Here is a 16,617-nt window from a genome sequence, read left to right as displayed (position 1 = left end):
AGAGTGCGGGGATTTAAATAATGGCAGGAATTTTAGAGCTTTAGCCTATAATAATAATATTTAAATCAGCACAGGTTAATCTGGAGCTGAAGATGTTACAACAGTATATCTGTATGATATATAAATACACAATATAACAACTATAAAATTAAATCTAAATATGAAGAGCATGCGCGATCTATGAATGGGCCACCATGAAAAAACTCCCCACACCGGCATGCAGAAGGTTATCCCAAAGCGCACAGGAAAGCAGAAGAGAAAAGGTAGAAGCGAGGAGCAGACAGTGTCTATAGATCCAATCTAGAAATCACTGACAAACACACCAACAGCTGATTGGTATTTTTAATATAAAAATACAGCTATGTACATCTAATGTAAAATAAAGATTACAAAAAAAAACCTTGTTACTTGGCTTTACATTACAGAAAACTAAGATTGTACGCAGAAAGAAATGTCACTATCACGAGAAGTAGCTCAACAAAAATTAGATATACTGTATTTGTTTAACGTTCGTGATAAAATTACATGCGTCAGTTTATCAGCAATACAAAGCATTTCAACACAAATTAACACTGGCATATAGAAGTTTGTAGAAGTTATGAACCTGGTGTGTTGAACAAAATGTACCTATGATAATTCAAACATAGGTGTGTTAGTCCTATGCCTCAATTGTGTAGTGGGATTTTCTATTAATCCCTACACTTGGTCCTCTGGGAGGGAAGCGGTTAAAGAAACTCGTGATAAAAGGGCATGAGAAATCCTTCAAAAAATGGGAGGAAGCAAAACCCCCAAATTATTTTCACAGTCAATACTGCAATATACAAGCACCATCAGTGATCAAGCTACAATAAACACAATGTGACCATCATTAGCCTCTCAGCCCAAGAATGTACGGACATTAGCTACAGTGAGTGGATTTTAATGTTATTTTAAGCATTGTGATGGGGGGGGGGGGGGGGGAGAGAGGTGGAACTGCCTTATAAAACCATTACACACCCAATAACCTATTTGAGAAATTTTAATTAAAGCATATACATTGTGTGGCAGTTAAATTCACCATATGATATATTTTGGACATTATAAACATCTTTATACCTCTGAGAAATTCTAAATATTTATATTTGTTAAATTAGTGTCATCCATTAATGAATAAAAAGCAAAAATACAACTTAATTTCTCTAGTTTTCAATCACATTGATCTTAAAAGAATTTTAAGCATGTTTGTAGTAATACATCAGTATTATAACTACAGTCTGCATTGATGCTGCATAAAAGGACATTAACGTATGAATGTGTATGACTGTGGTAGTGTAATTAAAGGAGGAGAAAAAAAAAAAAAAGTGTCTGTTTCTACAGTAACCAAACTTATTGGCAGAGGTTTACAGACTTCACCCGATTGTGATAACACGATTTATGGATCTTACTCTACAGGGAAATAAGCTTTTGCCATTTGTAAAATTACAGTCATCTTTAACCTTTGAGTGTATAAAGAACGTATTATCTGCAGTTCAAAGCTACAAAAAGGCCATCTGCTACAGGGAATCATGCAACAGCTTGAGGCTATGACATTACAATGAACAATTGTCCATAATATTTGCATTTCTTTTTAGCCGTTACCGACACATTTTTGAGCCACGGATCAGCCAGGTTTAAAACCCCAACGACAACAGTTAAAAATCTGAGATTTAGAGGTTCTAGGTTTTAAAAAAAAATGCTTAAAAATGGGAAGGAATGCTTATTTTTTTTCCCTCTGCAAGATGCAACAGCAAGACTCACATTAGTGCGAGACGGCACTTGAACCTCATCACTCCGGCGTTTCCAATGTTATTAATGCTGGCACCCCATGTAGCTGACGCAGTGTAGCATTAGCGGCACGACTGCAAAAGTTCCCACAAAGCATTGTTGACGTTGGAAAATATTTAAGGAGAGGGCATCTGTTCTCCAACAGGACCACAGCAACCACCCACCTCTGCAATAGCAAAATCCCTATTGACAAAGATTTCAGACATCAAAAAAAGGTCCAAAGTATTTAAGGAAGAATGGGGAATGTGGTGGGATTGCACCTTTAAAAATATTCTGCATTGTAAGATGTAAGAAATGGTGTAATGACAGCATGTAGAAAGAATACAAAGTATTTAGTTAAATTATACAATATATACATTCACAATATTGGCAAAAGTGTCTGTAATAACACTGTTAAACACCATTTTTACAAGCTTTAACCGGTTTAAGTTTTCCTCATCACGTGTATACAAAGTACTTCACTTCGGACTTACAGTTTGGCCTTTTTCTGATACAGTATAACAGAGTAAACTAGATTCACAGTTCTTTTTACATTCAATTGGAAAAGAAATGGAGAATGTGAAATTCAATGAAAATCTGTTCAGAGTGCAGTTAAAACACACAAAAACCATCTTAAAACAAGATCTTCCAGCTGATTTCCATAGAAGGTCTGATTAGCACAGTCCTAACTTCCTCTTCTGTTGGAAATAGGCATCAAATCTTGCCATTGCGTATTCCTAGAGAAAAAGTAAATGTCAAATTATAAATGCACAACTCTAATGCAAAGTCTAAGAGGCCCCATTGGTATTTGCGATGTCTAGCGTTTACGTATGCTGCGATACCGTTTCATATTAGAGGTTATTTAACGGATGAAATTGCAGTGCCCAGAGCTTTCCAAACACTGAATGTCTGACTACATTTGAAGAGACCCCCAAGTTAAGAATTCAAACAATACTCACCATGTATCCAAACTCAATGGAGGAAATTTTAGCCTGTACAATGGACCACAGACTCCAGAATAGATGGGAAGCAAGAGCAAACCTAGACAGGAAAAGAGTATATTAGTGTATAGAATGTTATGCTGACATTCTATACAAAGGTAACCCAAACATCCTCATCAGGGAGATTCACTAATGTATCACCTGTAGGACCCCCCCCCAAAAAAACCTGTGACAAAATGGGCAGCAGGGCTCCCGAACTAAAGGTCTAGCTCTGACCTGTTGCCCATTCTCATCAGATTATTATGTGGGAGATCGGGGGTTAATGTTAGGCACACATGAAATGCCTGGGTAACAATATCTTGGGGCTTTAAACAGTGATAGGTAGCCGTGAGGTTGTGGCCATTCAAAGGTTAACCTGCACTGCTATTGCGTAAGGAGTAGATTAAATCACTGCGATTGTATCAAGAGCCTGCAATTATGCGCTATGGACATGGAACCCATTGCTCAATTGCGGAGAGGCCTTTTATTACTAAGTCAGAGCTTTGTTCGACAGTGCGGCACCAGGTGCTGCGGGAAGCCTCTGATTTTCCCTGGCTATATGCGGCAGAGTAAAAGCCTGGTTGCTGCCAACATGATTGGGACACTCCCCTGGGTGGGTGTTGCGGATGTAACCCTGCCAACTCTTGCAATTGGCTGTTTCTTCCAGTTTTTGTGAAGGTGAGCCTGGTTTCTATTACTGGCTAGCTGAGCCAGTGTCGTGTGTGTGTGTTGGGGGAAAGTCTTTGACTGGAGACTTCGCGTCCCCCTGTGGATATACATGCAGGTCGAGTCTCGCACTCTTGTGGATGACAGCCAACTTTTAGTAGTAAGCGTCGGCAGCGTCCAGGTTTCCTGCAAAGGGAAGTGGCTTGGGGCACCCAATTTTAGGTTGGCAGTCCTCACCACACAGGGTGGAGTAGCTATGAGGCTACTTAAGTGAAAAGTATTAAATGAGCAAGTGCAGAGCACCTTCCCTACTTTGTACATTATAAAAGAACCACGATTTCCATTGGTACTGTGTGAGGCGAGCAAGATAAATCACACAGACCTGTTAACTTCAATCAGCATTTCATTCTCCATTTTGCTTCTTTCTTCAGTGCTGATGTTCTCAAACCCAGGTTGAAACTCTGCCATGTAGCTGGAGATGAAATGAATCTGGAAAATACAGAAACCATGCTAGTTTGCCAATCAGTTATATTTAGAATGGGTCATCTGTAAGCATGGCTTTAAATAAAATAAAATAAATGAATTAACACCCAGCACAACTTTAGTGTCGTGTTACGATTGTGGAACGTCACTGCACAACCACTTATTTATTCTATTTAGAGATTACAGAAGAGGGTTATGTCACTTAAGGGGTCAGTCCCACCTATGTCCAACGTGTACTAATGGCAGTGATAGGTTTAAGGCATCACATCTGGGTGATCAATGCTTTTCATTACCAACATCTGACACGTGTAAGTACTGACAAGTACGCTCAAAACATTTTTTAGTCAGTTTATAAACATAGGAATTCAAAAATCGGTTTGATTTCCTCTGGCTGTTGTGCTAAACACCGACATCGGACAGATCTTGCATTGACGAACATTTCCCCATTCAGAGGCACCATGGAAATTAAAGGTCATTAATATTCAAAAAGAAATAGACTAAGATTTGCTACTGGCACGGTTAGATTGGTTTAGGAAAACTAAAATAACTAAAAACTTTAATACTAAATACTTTACAAAAGGTTGTTTTCTGGGCAGCTATGTGGGTTTGCACTTTTAAAATGGCACTTTCCGCTCGATCGTGAAATGTTTCACCCATGTTTGGGTTTCATGAACCGACCCCGAAGCCCCGCTCTCAAATTCACATTTTACTGCGGTGTGATATTCCTGCCGTGTGATCGAGCTCACGCACATACCTGCTGCTTTCTAGTGGGGTACTTTGTAAAGCTGGCTTTGAAAAAGGGGAATTGTTCATAGGTGTAATCATACATCCATTCACAGAAATGATTTCCAATGTCAAACCCCCTAGAGTAAAGAAATGGTTCATTTAGTTCACCTCGAACACAATATCACATTACAAGACAATATAAAAGGAGACAGGCCCCTTCCGCAATATACTAGACATTTGGGTGTGTCTGTAAACAGAGGATCAGGCAGAGGTTACTGGGAGAAGAAATAGCAACTGCAAAGTCTCCATGATACAGCGGACAATCTTTATAACAAAATTGTTTAGAAGCCAGGAGACTGATGAGGTTCCTGGAAAGGATGTAAAGAGGCCAATTGCAGGCCCAAATTTATAAGAAGGGGTTTGCCGTTTGTTTAAGGCTGCATTGCACCTTTAAGGGGTTTCTTTTTAACATGTGCCCTACAACCAAAACAAATGTACTGAAATTTATGATGAGCTAGTTGTGGTCTCAGATGTGCTGTAACAAAAACGAAGGTGGCTTTACTCCTTCAAGCAAGAACGCATTGCTCTGCTAGTCTCTCAGTGACGTGCTTAATGAGAGAACAAAATGTTATTATATCCCCAACAGAACAAAGTGTTGTGATGGCCGAAACAGTGGAACACAAGCATGATAAATCAATGGGCGCTTCTGTTTCAAATGTGTGCTGATCAGGCATACTACTGACAGGTTGTAAATCATCTCACGGAATGTGCAGGGTCATCAGATCTACCATCAGTCATCAAGAGCTTGAGCTACTTCCTTGTATTATGTAGGCAGAGTGGTTTATTGCAAACCTATTTTGATAAACTGCTGGATGAAGCCCTCCCCAACGATCTTCTAGGTACCGCGATTTAAGGTTTTTGCCACATTGCTCACACATTCTAATTTCATCCTCGCTCCTGTCGTCTTGCTCTTTTGGCATCTGTTGGAATCCAGCAGATTATCATCTTTGTTCAACGATTGTCATTTGCTCTTGCGATATGTTCAGGTCACGTATTTAAAAGAAAGTCTTCAGCCTTGTGATGTCAGACACTTGTTTGCTTCTGAATCCATTCACTATTTTTCATGTCTCTTCCAGTAACACACAGCATACATCTCAATACTTGAGTTGTCTGATGCGTCAGAAGTGTGTCTCAACACACACCACACACACACCGAGTAACTGCTCCATTAACCCTAGCAAACTGAATGTCAATGGAGTAACCTAACACCCATTTATCTACATCCCACAACAGCCTCCATGTTCAGCACAGGCAGACATGACCGTAACCCCTGTACCTGTAATTGTAGCTGCTGTACTCAAAGTCTATCAGCATGAGTTTCTGATTCTCACAATTCTCCCTTCCCTCCAGCAGAAGGATGTTACCTGCAAGGACGAGCAATAAGGTCAAAACAGCTTTGTATAGCTGTAGCAATCAAGTGCAGTTTCAGTCGTTTGTGAATTCAATAAGAAAGATGTCTGAACATTTTTGTTTACATAGGAACAGTGGTGAAAGGCTGATACTACATTGTGCCAAAGTGCCCTTCCTAATGTCACAAGCTTACAATCTTTCTTTAAGAAAATCTCCTATTTATTAAGTATGGCTTAAAAAAAAAATCTGAAAAACCTTTTCTGCATTTTATAAATCTAGACCAGTCACATTACCACTATTTTTTTAATCACTTCACCCCTGCATATTGTGCTAATGCACTATACTGTAAATCAAAGTAGAACATTGGAGAAAGAATCCCTGACCTTTAGTCTTCCATGGCAAGTTATAAACAGATCACTCCTAGCATCCTGACCCAGCTCAAACAGAGGAGTCCAGTGGATAAAACCAGACCGTTTCATAGCTTTGAACGTCATTGGCTGGGCTGTACAAGCTGTGTGATGCAGCAGAAGCTCTATGGCAGGCCCAAAGTCAGAGTAGGTTGGAGGTGAATTCTTAAATCCGACTGCAAGACTCGGGCCGCATCAGAGGGGCGGTAGGGAAAAAGCAGCCTACGGCCCAAGTGATTTGCAGTCACTATAATTCCCTCGCCAACCCCCACCCACCTCTTCCTCCTGGCCAAACACCCTCCTTCAAGGTCTGCATGCGGCCTGTGTGGTTGAAAGGCCTGCTTTAGGGAATTCTTGAAATATAGATAGGAAGCTCAAACCAACATGCCATGCCCACTGTGCTTATTTGCATGTCACTATCCAGAATCTTTATCTGCAGCTTAACCACTGTGTGTGACAAATGGAATGAATGAGGCAGGTTTTGGGACCCATGAAAGACATGCAGACACTCGTGGCTTCTTCCTGTTGTACTTTGCACGGTGGAGGTTTGCCATCACCCTTGTCCACCAAAACCTGCCAGTGTCTAAGATGCACTCTTGATTCTTACCTTCTTGACAATCATTGTGGCAAAACACAACAGGGGAAGGCGTTGCCTCCAGCAAACACCTGAAAGCAGTAAGATAAGAACTTTAAATATACTTAATACTCAGTCAGAACAGCTGGTAAGACAGCTGGTCATTTGCAGGAGGATTTATGACGACGACTCAGGGACGGCTGCAGTGCATGGAGATTCATTACATACAACCCGTCCCAATTCCGTGCAGTGTAAAAATGATAGGTTTGAGCTATTTCAGGTGACATTGGATGCATAATGAATCTCTCAGCACTGCAGTCTCCAGTGTTACAAATTACATCACAGAGCAAAGATGGCATCCTTATAAGGAAGAAAAAAAAATGGAGAACCTCAATCTTTATTAACATTTAATAAGGCTCCTATTGTGATTATATATATATCCATGCATTTTGCTTCCAGAGGAGCATGCAACAGAGCGGAAGTCTCCTGGAAAATAATTTCTGCCTTTGGACAAACCCCTGTGGTCAGTCTCAGGGAATGCTGTGGCTTCCCGTTAGTTGACTCCATGGCTATATTTAATTTTGAACCTTGTACTTTGGATAACTCCCACTGGCTGAGAGATTCTTTTTCAGGGCTCAGCGTACCAATGTGACTTGGAAGAAGGAACGGCTCAGTGAGTAAAAACAGGCACTGAGTTGAGGAACCTGGTTCAATTCCCGGTGTCGGCTCCTTCTGACCTTGGGCAAGTCAGTCACTTTATCTCCCTGTGTCTCAGGCACCAAAAACATATTGTAAGCTCCACAGGAACCTGTGTCTGCAAAATGTATCTGTAAAGCGCTATGTAAAACTAGCAGCGCTATACAAGAACATGTTTAAAATCCAAGTCTCTCCTGGGACCAGAGTTTAAATCGACATGTTTAAGGGGTCACATCTGAGTGATTGATGCCTTTACCCACATTTGACACCTTTAAACTTTAAGGATATAAAAAATAGAAAAATATAAGTAGTCTGTAAACAGAATGAGCTGTGACTGCGAGGGGCTTGATTTCCCGGACCGCCACCGTTTGTCAGATGTCACTGTTTTCAGCAAGAGTTTTTTGCAGCAAAATAGTTATTGGCTCTCCGAAAAGAACAGGGTGGGATAAGGGTAAAGAAAACAATGGGCTGCCAAACACCACCCATTTAGAAGCCTCGAAGTAATACAATTTATAAATTACTCCCCCCACAAAAACAAAAATCCATCAAATCAAACAAATATTTGCTAGTATCATGGATACATCCATTTAAGGAAGGAAATTTGACTCATTCTACGCGAGTATGTTGCAGGCCCTTCTGGCAGCCAAGGTGTTAAATGTTACCGCTTACCTCAGATACGCCATTTCCTTTGGGAGATTGTAGCTTAAAAACTTATTCAGCTTTCTGGCGTGCGATTCCCTTGTGAATTTAATTTTTAACACCTGCTTCAGGTACCTTAAAAAGCAAAAACGCAGAAGTACATTTAATAATTGCTAATTATAATAATGTGTGTACACACATATATACATACACACACTTGAAATGGGGTGTTCGTAGTCCAATAAATGCGCACCTTCAAGATAAGTAAACTATTTTATTACTCTTACTTTGACACAAAAAGAAAACAAGGAACGTACTTTTCCATTGTCCCAAAGAGCCACTTGGGTTCCTTGTTGAATGGCATGCTCATGCCATGAAATCGGGCCATTTTCTCTGCTATTTCTGCAGATGTGCCAGGCAAACTCAGCTCTTCTGTGTCCAGCTTTCGACTCTAAAGAAAAAAACAAAAAAAAAACCACACATTGATCTCAGAGATATGCTTCATTCTTAAGGCTCCAACTAATGTCGATAACTGCAGAACCCCTTAAGGTTAAAAGTATCCTGGTTATTTCATCATCTCGGCCCCAAGTGGGACTGATCCTTCACCCGTTAAATAGGTCACTGTCATTAGGACACTTTGTATGTGGGACTCAACTTTGCCCTACAGGAAGGGCAGATTGACCAGACATTAATCTAAAGACAAATAACTTTCTATTTCAGTTGGCGTTTGACTATACTGTAGGTGGTAGCCTCTCTCTATTCCCCCTCTCTAGAATTCCTTAGCACACACAGACTCTCCACAAGCACTGACATCTACCACCCCCCTATAACCCTATTGGGACCAACTGGATCAAACTCCCTGTTAACACCACGTAACATCCGCAACCCCAACCCTTAAATGGGAGCAGCTGTGTAGTTGGACCATACTCCAACCTGCGGCATAATTTGTCAAACAATGAGCAACCATTTTACCTTGTGTTCCAACATCGCCCCTTATTCCCTCTCGCGAGCAGGGTCCTCATTACCTTTTGCATCGGTTTGCCCTTATTTGGTATGTCATTATATGTAATATACATAAATCTGTATCCCCATTTGTAACACGCTGCGGAAGATGTTGGCACTTAAAAACAAACTAACTGACCAGCCAATGACCGTTTCATAGTAAGAAACTCACAGTCATTGTGCATCAGCTGTTCATACAACAAGCCAAGTTGTGTGCCACCGCAGAGCCAATCCGCCCCTACACGGCGACAGTGATGAGACTCACCGGGATAAACTGCTCCAGGCGTCCTTGTGGGAAGATCCCATACAACTTGGGACCCAGAGATCTCTCTGCCAGGATCGCAAACATGACGCTCTCCATCACCATAGCTTCTGCACCCTGCATGGAAACAAAGGGCAGTGGTAGGATTAAAGGCGGAAGCCATTTAAACCTGCTTTGCTGGTAGTCAAGGGGTTAAACACAAAAAAAGTCGAGATGACCCTTTTAATTGTACGAAGCAGCGGGTAGGCTGTGACTGGTGACAGCCAAGTTGTTCAATGAGGCTGTTAGGCCTCTTATCATAATCCAGAGAGCAGCTGAAAGGACATGTCAGCCTAATGATGCACAGGGCAATTGTCCTTATGATAAGCATGGAGATTACCTGGAGACTAAAGAGAATGCGAGAAAGCAAACAATGCGTACTCAAAGCAGATCTAGTTAGAACCAGTAAGAAAAATAGATATACTAATTGTCCCCTCATTGTATATTTAGTCAGACCTGCACACAAAGTATATGGAGTAAACCTTTGGCTTGTTTTATAGTTGGCGCGCTCGCGTGTGCTAATGCTTGTGCATCACACTGTGTGTACGGTTCGTGCATCATACGGTGTGTACGGTTCATGCGGTGAGCGACAGGTGGGCGTGGCTATGACGTCACACCCAGCTCCCGTAAAAAGCAGTGCTGAGACTACACCACCTAATGTATTTCAGTCATTAAATGAAAAGACGAATTGTGGAAATATTCTGACACTTATATTACAGTTGGGACACAGTGCAGTGATATCATTGTCACCTGGATGTGAATGCCACTAGATTTTAAAGAGAAGCTGCACTGAAAAGGAAGGAATTGGATTCCATAATTTACAGTGACAACACACAGGCATTATATCAATAAAGCAATAAATCCAACAGCGTTCTCTTTTTTTAAATAGAGTAATTGCTGCCCCACTGATTGGATAATAGAGCGTGACGTGCAACGGCAACAGCGTGAAGACACAGTCTTTCCTCCGATCTGCCGGCTCAACGCTCACTGCCGTGCGTGCGCCTGAAGTATAGAATGCCAGGCCTGGATACAGGCAATTGTAATTGACGCGCACGCACTATATTACACGCCTTGGGCAGCAAAAAGTTCATTGGTGTATTTAATGTGTAGACACACACACACTCTATAGGTAGGTTACATTGGTCCTACGCACTATTGCCAAAGTACAGTACTATTCTTCAGGGTTTTTCCACTGAACTCATGCATTTGCCAAATATTCTCCTTGGTTTCATGTGGCCATCCCAGAAAATGTTGCATAACTTGGTTTGCAGCCAAGCAGCAAAATGCAAATAATGTGGCAGTGCGTGATTTTGCAACAAAGTGAATGCTTTAAGTGCCAAGGCTCCTCGTGCTTCATCAACCGTTGTGTTTTCGGATATGCTAACAAAGACGGATACAAATAGAAGGCATTGCTGCTCAACTTTATTAGACCCATAAAATGCCGAGTATGGTTTCAACAGGTTATTTGTAGTTTCAAAAACAAAACAAAAAAACACCCAGTTCCAGATGCATGTATATCTATTTATATATTGCCCACAATGTACTCAGTGCTTTATTAAAAAAAAGACAGTACAGGAAATTAGAATACAATAAGTGCAAACAAAATCAGACAATAGGAAAGGAAATCCATGCCCAAGAGCTTGCAATCTAAGTGGTATGTTGGAAGACAGGTGAGGGAATAAGTGCAGTAGATTGCAGTGAATGGCCACTATGGTTCGTAGGAGTGACTGTAGGTGTGAGACAGTAGCCATTAATCTAGGCCAGGGGTGCGCACATTTATTATAGGCTATTGAAATGCTTCATTTAAGAGGCAAGTTACATGTAAGGTGTGACAAAGGTGGGGAGAGAAGGTGCTTGGTGTATTCTGATTGGAAGGGAGTTTCACAGGTAAGAGGCAGTGATGGAAAAATATTTAATGAAAGAACAGTAGAGGTGAAAGGGGTGGAGAGGAGAGTTAGGAATAGAGCACAGGAGCGGGGGCATAATGAGAGATCAAAATTGATATGTAGGGAGGAGCAGAGACAGCCTTAGGCCTTTATTATACCAAGTGCTGCAAGGCAGCAATGCTATTCTGTGATGTCACCCAGCGCTGCCGCTGAGCAGCATCTTCAGTATACCGGGGAGGGAGAGCAGAGGAGGCGTGGCCGTGAGCGGTTCACCCTCATTGGCTAAACCGCTCACATGACACGGCCGCGGCCATAAAAAAAATCACAGTCTCTTCCCCAGCCGTCCGCTTTGCAGTACAGCACGCGGTCATTGGATGTAAGTTACTTGTTTTGGTGCTGCACGATGCTGCGTGCGTTTTTGGGTATAATCCCGGCCTTAGGGTGCATCCATAGACACTTTGCACGTGCGGAGGCTGAGTGAAAGCGGGTGCTTTCCCTGGCCATGGTACGCGCACCGTCCGTGGGCATTTCTAGGGGCGTGCCAGTGACGTCACGGAGCTGGTTCGCCCTCATTGTGCGAACTGCTCACGTGACTGGCCCGTCGCGCAACGCATGCCCCCTCCCACACGTCGTGTAGACGCGATCACTGCCTTTGGGCAGTCTGATCGCTCAGCGTGCAGACGCGCGCTCGTCCATACCATCGACGCAGCCTTAGAAGGCAAAGAACTTTGTAGCCGATCTGAAATGTTATGGGGAAGCAAATATAGGAATTTAAGGAGATGAGCAGCGACTGTTTTGAGAGAAAGCAAAATTATTCTAAACAGGACAAGTGGGGTGTGCCGAGTTAGATCAGGGAGATGGACACTTGACCAGCATCCAAGCAATTTGAAATACTTTTGTACAAACTAGTTTAATAAACCTGGTGAGTGGAGACTTGGAAAGAGGGTTTGATTTCCTATGGCTTTGTAGCTGCTCCCTTTTGAGAGATATCGTGATCAGCAGGATCCAGTTCCGGTAAAGTGAAAGAATCTCAAAGAGAAGACCTCTTCTTGTACAAGATGAAACCAATGAGTATCGGAATATACTATCTGCCACAGGTGCCCACACCAGCTTTATTCACCCCACTGTCACTTTTTACATTTTGTTTAACTTTGAGATCTTGCCCTTTCCAACTCTATTTTTAAAACCATTTAGGAGATTAGCTTGAAATCACTATCTGGGAGGTTGAAATGTAGCCCTTCCTATAGCCTGGTGAAGGTTGGTTGTTTTTTTTAAACTTAAAAATGTAATAGATTTTTTTCAAAATAAATGTAGTACAGAAAATAAAATAGGGAGGACTAGCATGGAATGGGGTACAGAATGCTTTCAGCAAAAATGTGAAAAAGAAAAAATGTGCACAAGCGCTAAAGACTAAAACACCAGTGTGACAATTGCAAAATATATATATATAAAGGCTGCCTAGTAATACTGTCAGTACTGACAGAGAAAGTGAAAGTGAAAACAAAGAAAAACCTTGCGCCAAAAGTTCATTGGATAATCCTGTACTCCTCAGGGGATCAGCACACTTGCTTGACAGGCCATATAGGGGAAAAAACACAAACAGACACAGATCATAGTGCAACACTGTAGGGTTAAAACAGGTCTACACTAATACACACACTGCACATATAACATAGAGACTCCTAGTGACTATAAAAACTATTTATTAAATAAAAAGAACTATGCCATAAAATGGTTTGGACAAATGAGAACACCGCTGGTCATCCAGATATGAAAAATCAGAGCCCTACTTACAAGCAGCAAGGCAAATACAGGCAATGCAACAAAGAGTCTTCCGGCTGCTGCTGATGTCTTTGCAGAGATGTGATTCCTGCTGCACCGTGACTCTCGTGCTGACTCTCCCTCCAGGGGTTAACAGGAACAGTGGCAGTGTTGGAGGCCTGCTTGTGGGGCTCACAGCTCTCCTCCACGTGAGGCTGCTCTCCTCACTTCCTCCTCCGGTTACACAGGCTGTCTCAGCGTGCCTGCACGCGAGTGTGCACGTGCCCTTAAAGGGACAGTACAAACGTCCTGTATGCCAAGAACTAACGGCTGCAATGGGGCTCAAATGTGACCAAGTGTCCCAAAAAGTCCAATACCAAGCTCAAAGTGACTGTGTCACCTGCCCTACGCGTTTCGTGGATGTTACTCCACTTCCTCAGGGGCTACAAAGACTGACACTGAATGACATGTACATATACCCTAACCAATTAAAAATTAATTGCCCAATTAGGCTGTATAGCCTGCATGTCATTAATATCAAATCACTACGTCTCTAACATAATACACATACAATACATTAAACAACATTAAAAACATTCAGATATCAACTGATAACCATATATCCCAAAATTGAGGCCAGATGTAATATCATAATAGGCATTGATATATACCAAAATGCCAAATTGTGGCCAAAGGATAAACAAACCTGCTTAAGCCACTTAGTATGCTACTGCTGGTACAGAGTCAAATGGATAAGGTGTCATCCATTAAGTAATGGTTGCATTTAACTAATGTTTGTTTGAGCCATTTCATCTACCTAAAAAGGAGCCCAATTCAAAATCAATATTGAGCCCATATGGGGATAGAGTCTTAAGTTCATAGATCCAAAAGGCCTCCCTCCTATTGATGTGTTGAATGTTATTACCACCTCTCCAATTGGGTGTACACAATTCAATAGGTTGACAGATAAGGCCCTTTGGATTTTTGCCATGATGTACCAAAAAGTGGTGGGACACACTGTGTGATGTTAAACCCTTTTTGATGTTGTAGATATGTTCATATATACGTCTTTGAAACGTACGACCAGTGCGACCCACATATTGCAGGCCACAAGGACACTGCAACATATAAATGACAAACTCTGACTTACATGAAATATGTGACATGATTTTGTAGTTTTTGGCGGTGACATTAGATTTGAATTCTGTGCTACAACAGCTGTACTTACAGGCTATACATTTACTGCATGGTTTAAACCCATTTTTAACCTGATTGATGTTCATTTTTATTTCACCTTGGTTTAAAGGGTAACTAGGTGCCAGTTTGTTCCTAAAGTTACCAGCTTTCTTAAAAACAATAGATGGCTGTGGTGTTAGTATCTGTGACAAAGTTGCATCCTGTAACAATATAGGCCAATGTTTGGCAAAAATATTCCTTATTTTGGGGGCCATAGCGTTATATTGTGTTATAAAGGAAATATTATTTTTCCCTTGGCTGTCCCCTTTGTCCTTATATTCCAGGAGTTTGTTCCTGTCCATATCTTGAACTAAAGAGATAGTATTCTCTAGTTCGTCTAAGGGATAGTTCCGATCTAGAAACTTATTTTTGAGTTCACCCGCCTGCTCTACAAAAGATTCCAACCTGGAGCAGTTGCGCCTAAGTCGGATGAATTGTCCTTTTGGAATATTCCTAATCCATTGCGGATTGTGATGGCTGTTGGCCATAACATAATTGTTGGCCTGTACAGGCTTAAAAAATGTTTGTGTATGAATGTGGTCATCAACAATACTAATATTTAAATCCAAAAAGTTAATGGTGGTTTTATCATATTGGCATATTAGTTTCAAATTTCTGTTATTGTCATTAAGGTACAAAATGAATTGATCTAATAAATTCAGTTCCCCATCCCAAATAAAAATAACGTCATCTATGTAGCGCCGCCATAGCACGAGGCTTGCACCAAATGGGCAGTTGTTCCAAATGGCCTCCTTCTCCCATTGCCCCATAAAAAGGTTCGCATAACTTGGGGCAAACCTCGTGCCCATGGCGGTACCACATATCTGCAAATAATACTGTAAATTATAACAAAAATAATTGTGTGTTAATATAAATCTAATCCCATCCATCAAGAAGGCCTTAAGGGCAGAGGATAAGGTGTTGTCTTCCTCGAACTCCCTTCGGATGGCCTCACATCCCTGTTGATGGTCTATTATTGTATACAGGGATGTGACATCACATGTTACCCATACATAACTAGACCTCCAATCAATCCCACGCAAGATTTGCAAGACTTGTGTAGTGTCCTTCAAATGTGAATCTAACTTCGCTACTAGTGGCTGTAAATAATAATCTATAAATTGAGATAAATTGGACGTGAGTGATTGTATTCCTGAAATAATAGGACGACCGGGGGGGTGTGTAAGATCTTTATGAATCTTAGGGATAAAGTAAAATAGAGGTATACGTGGGTGCAAATTATTCAAAAAGTCAAACTCATCCTGCGTGATAGCTTGATTGGCAAGTCCCGTATCTAAAAGGGTAACTAATTCAGAGTGATAGATGTCCGTTGGGTCACTAGCAAGGGGGAGGTATGGGGAACTGAATTTATTAGATCAATTCATTTTGTACCTTAATGACAATAACAGAAATTTGAAACTAATATGCCAATATGATAAAACCACCATTAACTTTTTGGATTTAAATATTAGTATTGTTGATGACCACATTCATACACAAACATTTTTTAAGCCTGTACAGGCCAACAATTATGTTATGGCCAACAGCCATCACAATCCGCAATGGATTAGGAATATTCCAAAAGGACAATTCATCCGACTTAGGCGCAACTGCTCCAGGTTGGAATCTTTTGTAGAGCAGGCGGGTGAACTCAAAAATAAGTTTCTAGATCGGAACTATCCCTTAGACGAACTAGAGAATACTATCTCTTTAGTTCAAGATATGGACAGGAACAAACTCCTGGAATATAAGGACAAAGGGGACAGCCAAGGGAAAAATAATATTTCCTTTATAACACAATATAACGCTATGGCCCCCAAAATAAGGAATATTTTTGCCAAACATTGGCCTATATTGTTACAGGATGCAACTTTGTCACAGATACTAACACCACAGCCATCTATTGTTTTTAAGAAAGCTGGTAACTTTAGGAACAAACTGGCACCTAGTTACCCTTTAAACCAAGGTGAAATAAAAATGAACATCAATCAGGTTAAAAATGGGTTTAAACCATGCAGTAAATGTATAGCCTGTAAGTACAGCTGTTGTAGCACAGAATTCAAATCTA

General features: G+C 41.2%; 1 protein-coding gene across 1 annotated transcript in view; it reads right to left on the bottom strand.

Moving 5' to 3' along the window:
• Positions 1-328: 328 nt before the first annotated feature.
• The window catches only part of CHKA (choline kinase alpha), a 38,180-nt gene continuing 21,891 nt past the window's right edge, over positions 329-16,617 (bottom strand). The window contains exons 4-12 of the mRNA XM_075566751.1: positions 9,631-9,744; positions 8,681-8,814; positions 8,394-8,498; positions 7,062-7,120; positions 5,974-6,061; positions 4,666-4,774; positions 3,811-3,917; positions 2,742-2,823; positions 329-2,519 (exon numbers count right to left, since the gene is read on the bottom strand). Of these exons, the coding sequence (XP_075422866.1) occupies positions 2,457-2,519; positions 2,742-2,823; positions 3,811-3,917; positions 4,666-4,774; positions 5,974-6,061; positions 7,062-7,120; positions 8,394-8,498; positions 8,681-8,814; positions 9,631-9,744 (861 nt within the window). The 3' untranslated portion in view covers positions 329-2,456. The remainder of the gene's footprint in view (positions 2,520-2,741; positions 2,824-3,810; positions 3,918-4,665; positions 4,775-5,973; positions 6,062-7,061; positions 7,121-8,393; positions 8,499-8,680; positions 8,815-9,630; positions 9,745-16,617) is intronic.

Source organism: Ascaphus truei, chromosome 12 (assembly GCF_040206685.1).
Source record: "Ascaphus truei isolate aAscTru1 chromosome 12, aAscTru1.hap1, whole genome shotgun sequence".
Lineage (NCBI taxonomy): Eukaryota > Metazoa > Chordata > Amphibia > Anura > Ascaphidae > Ascaphus > Ascaphus truei.
The sequence above is the reverse complement of the archived record's forward strand: the minus strand, read 5'-3'. Positions and strand labels throughout refer to the sequence as shown.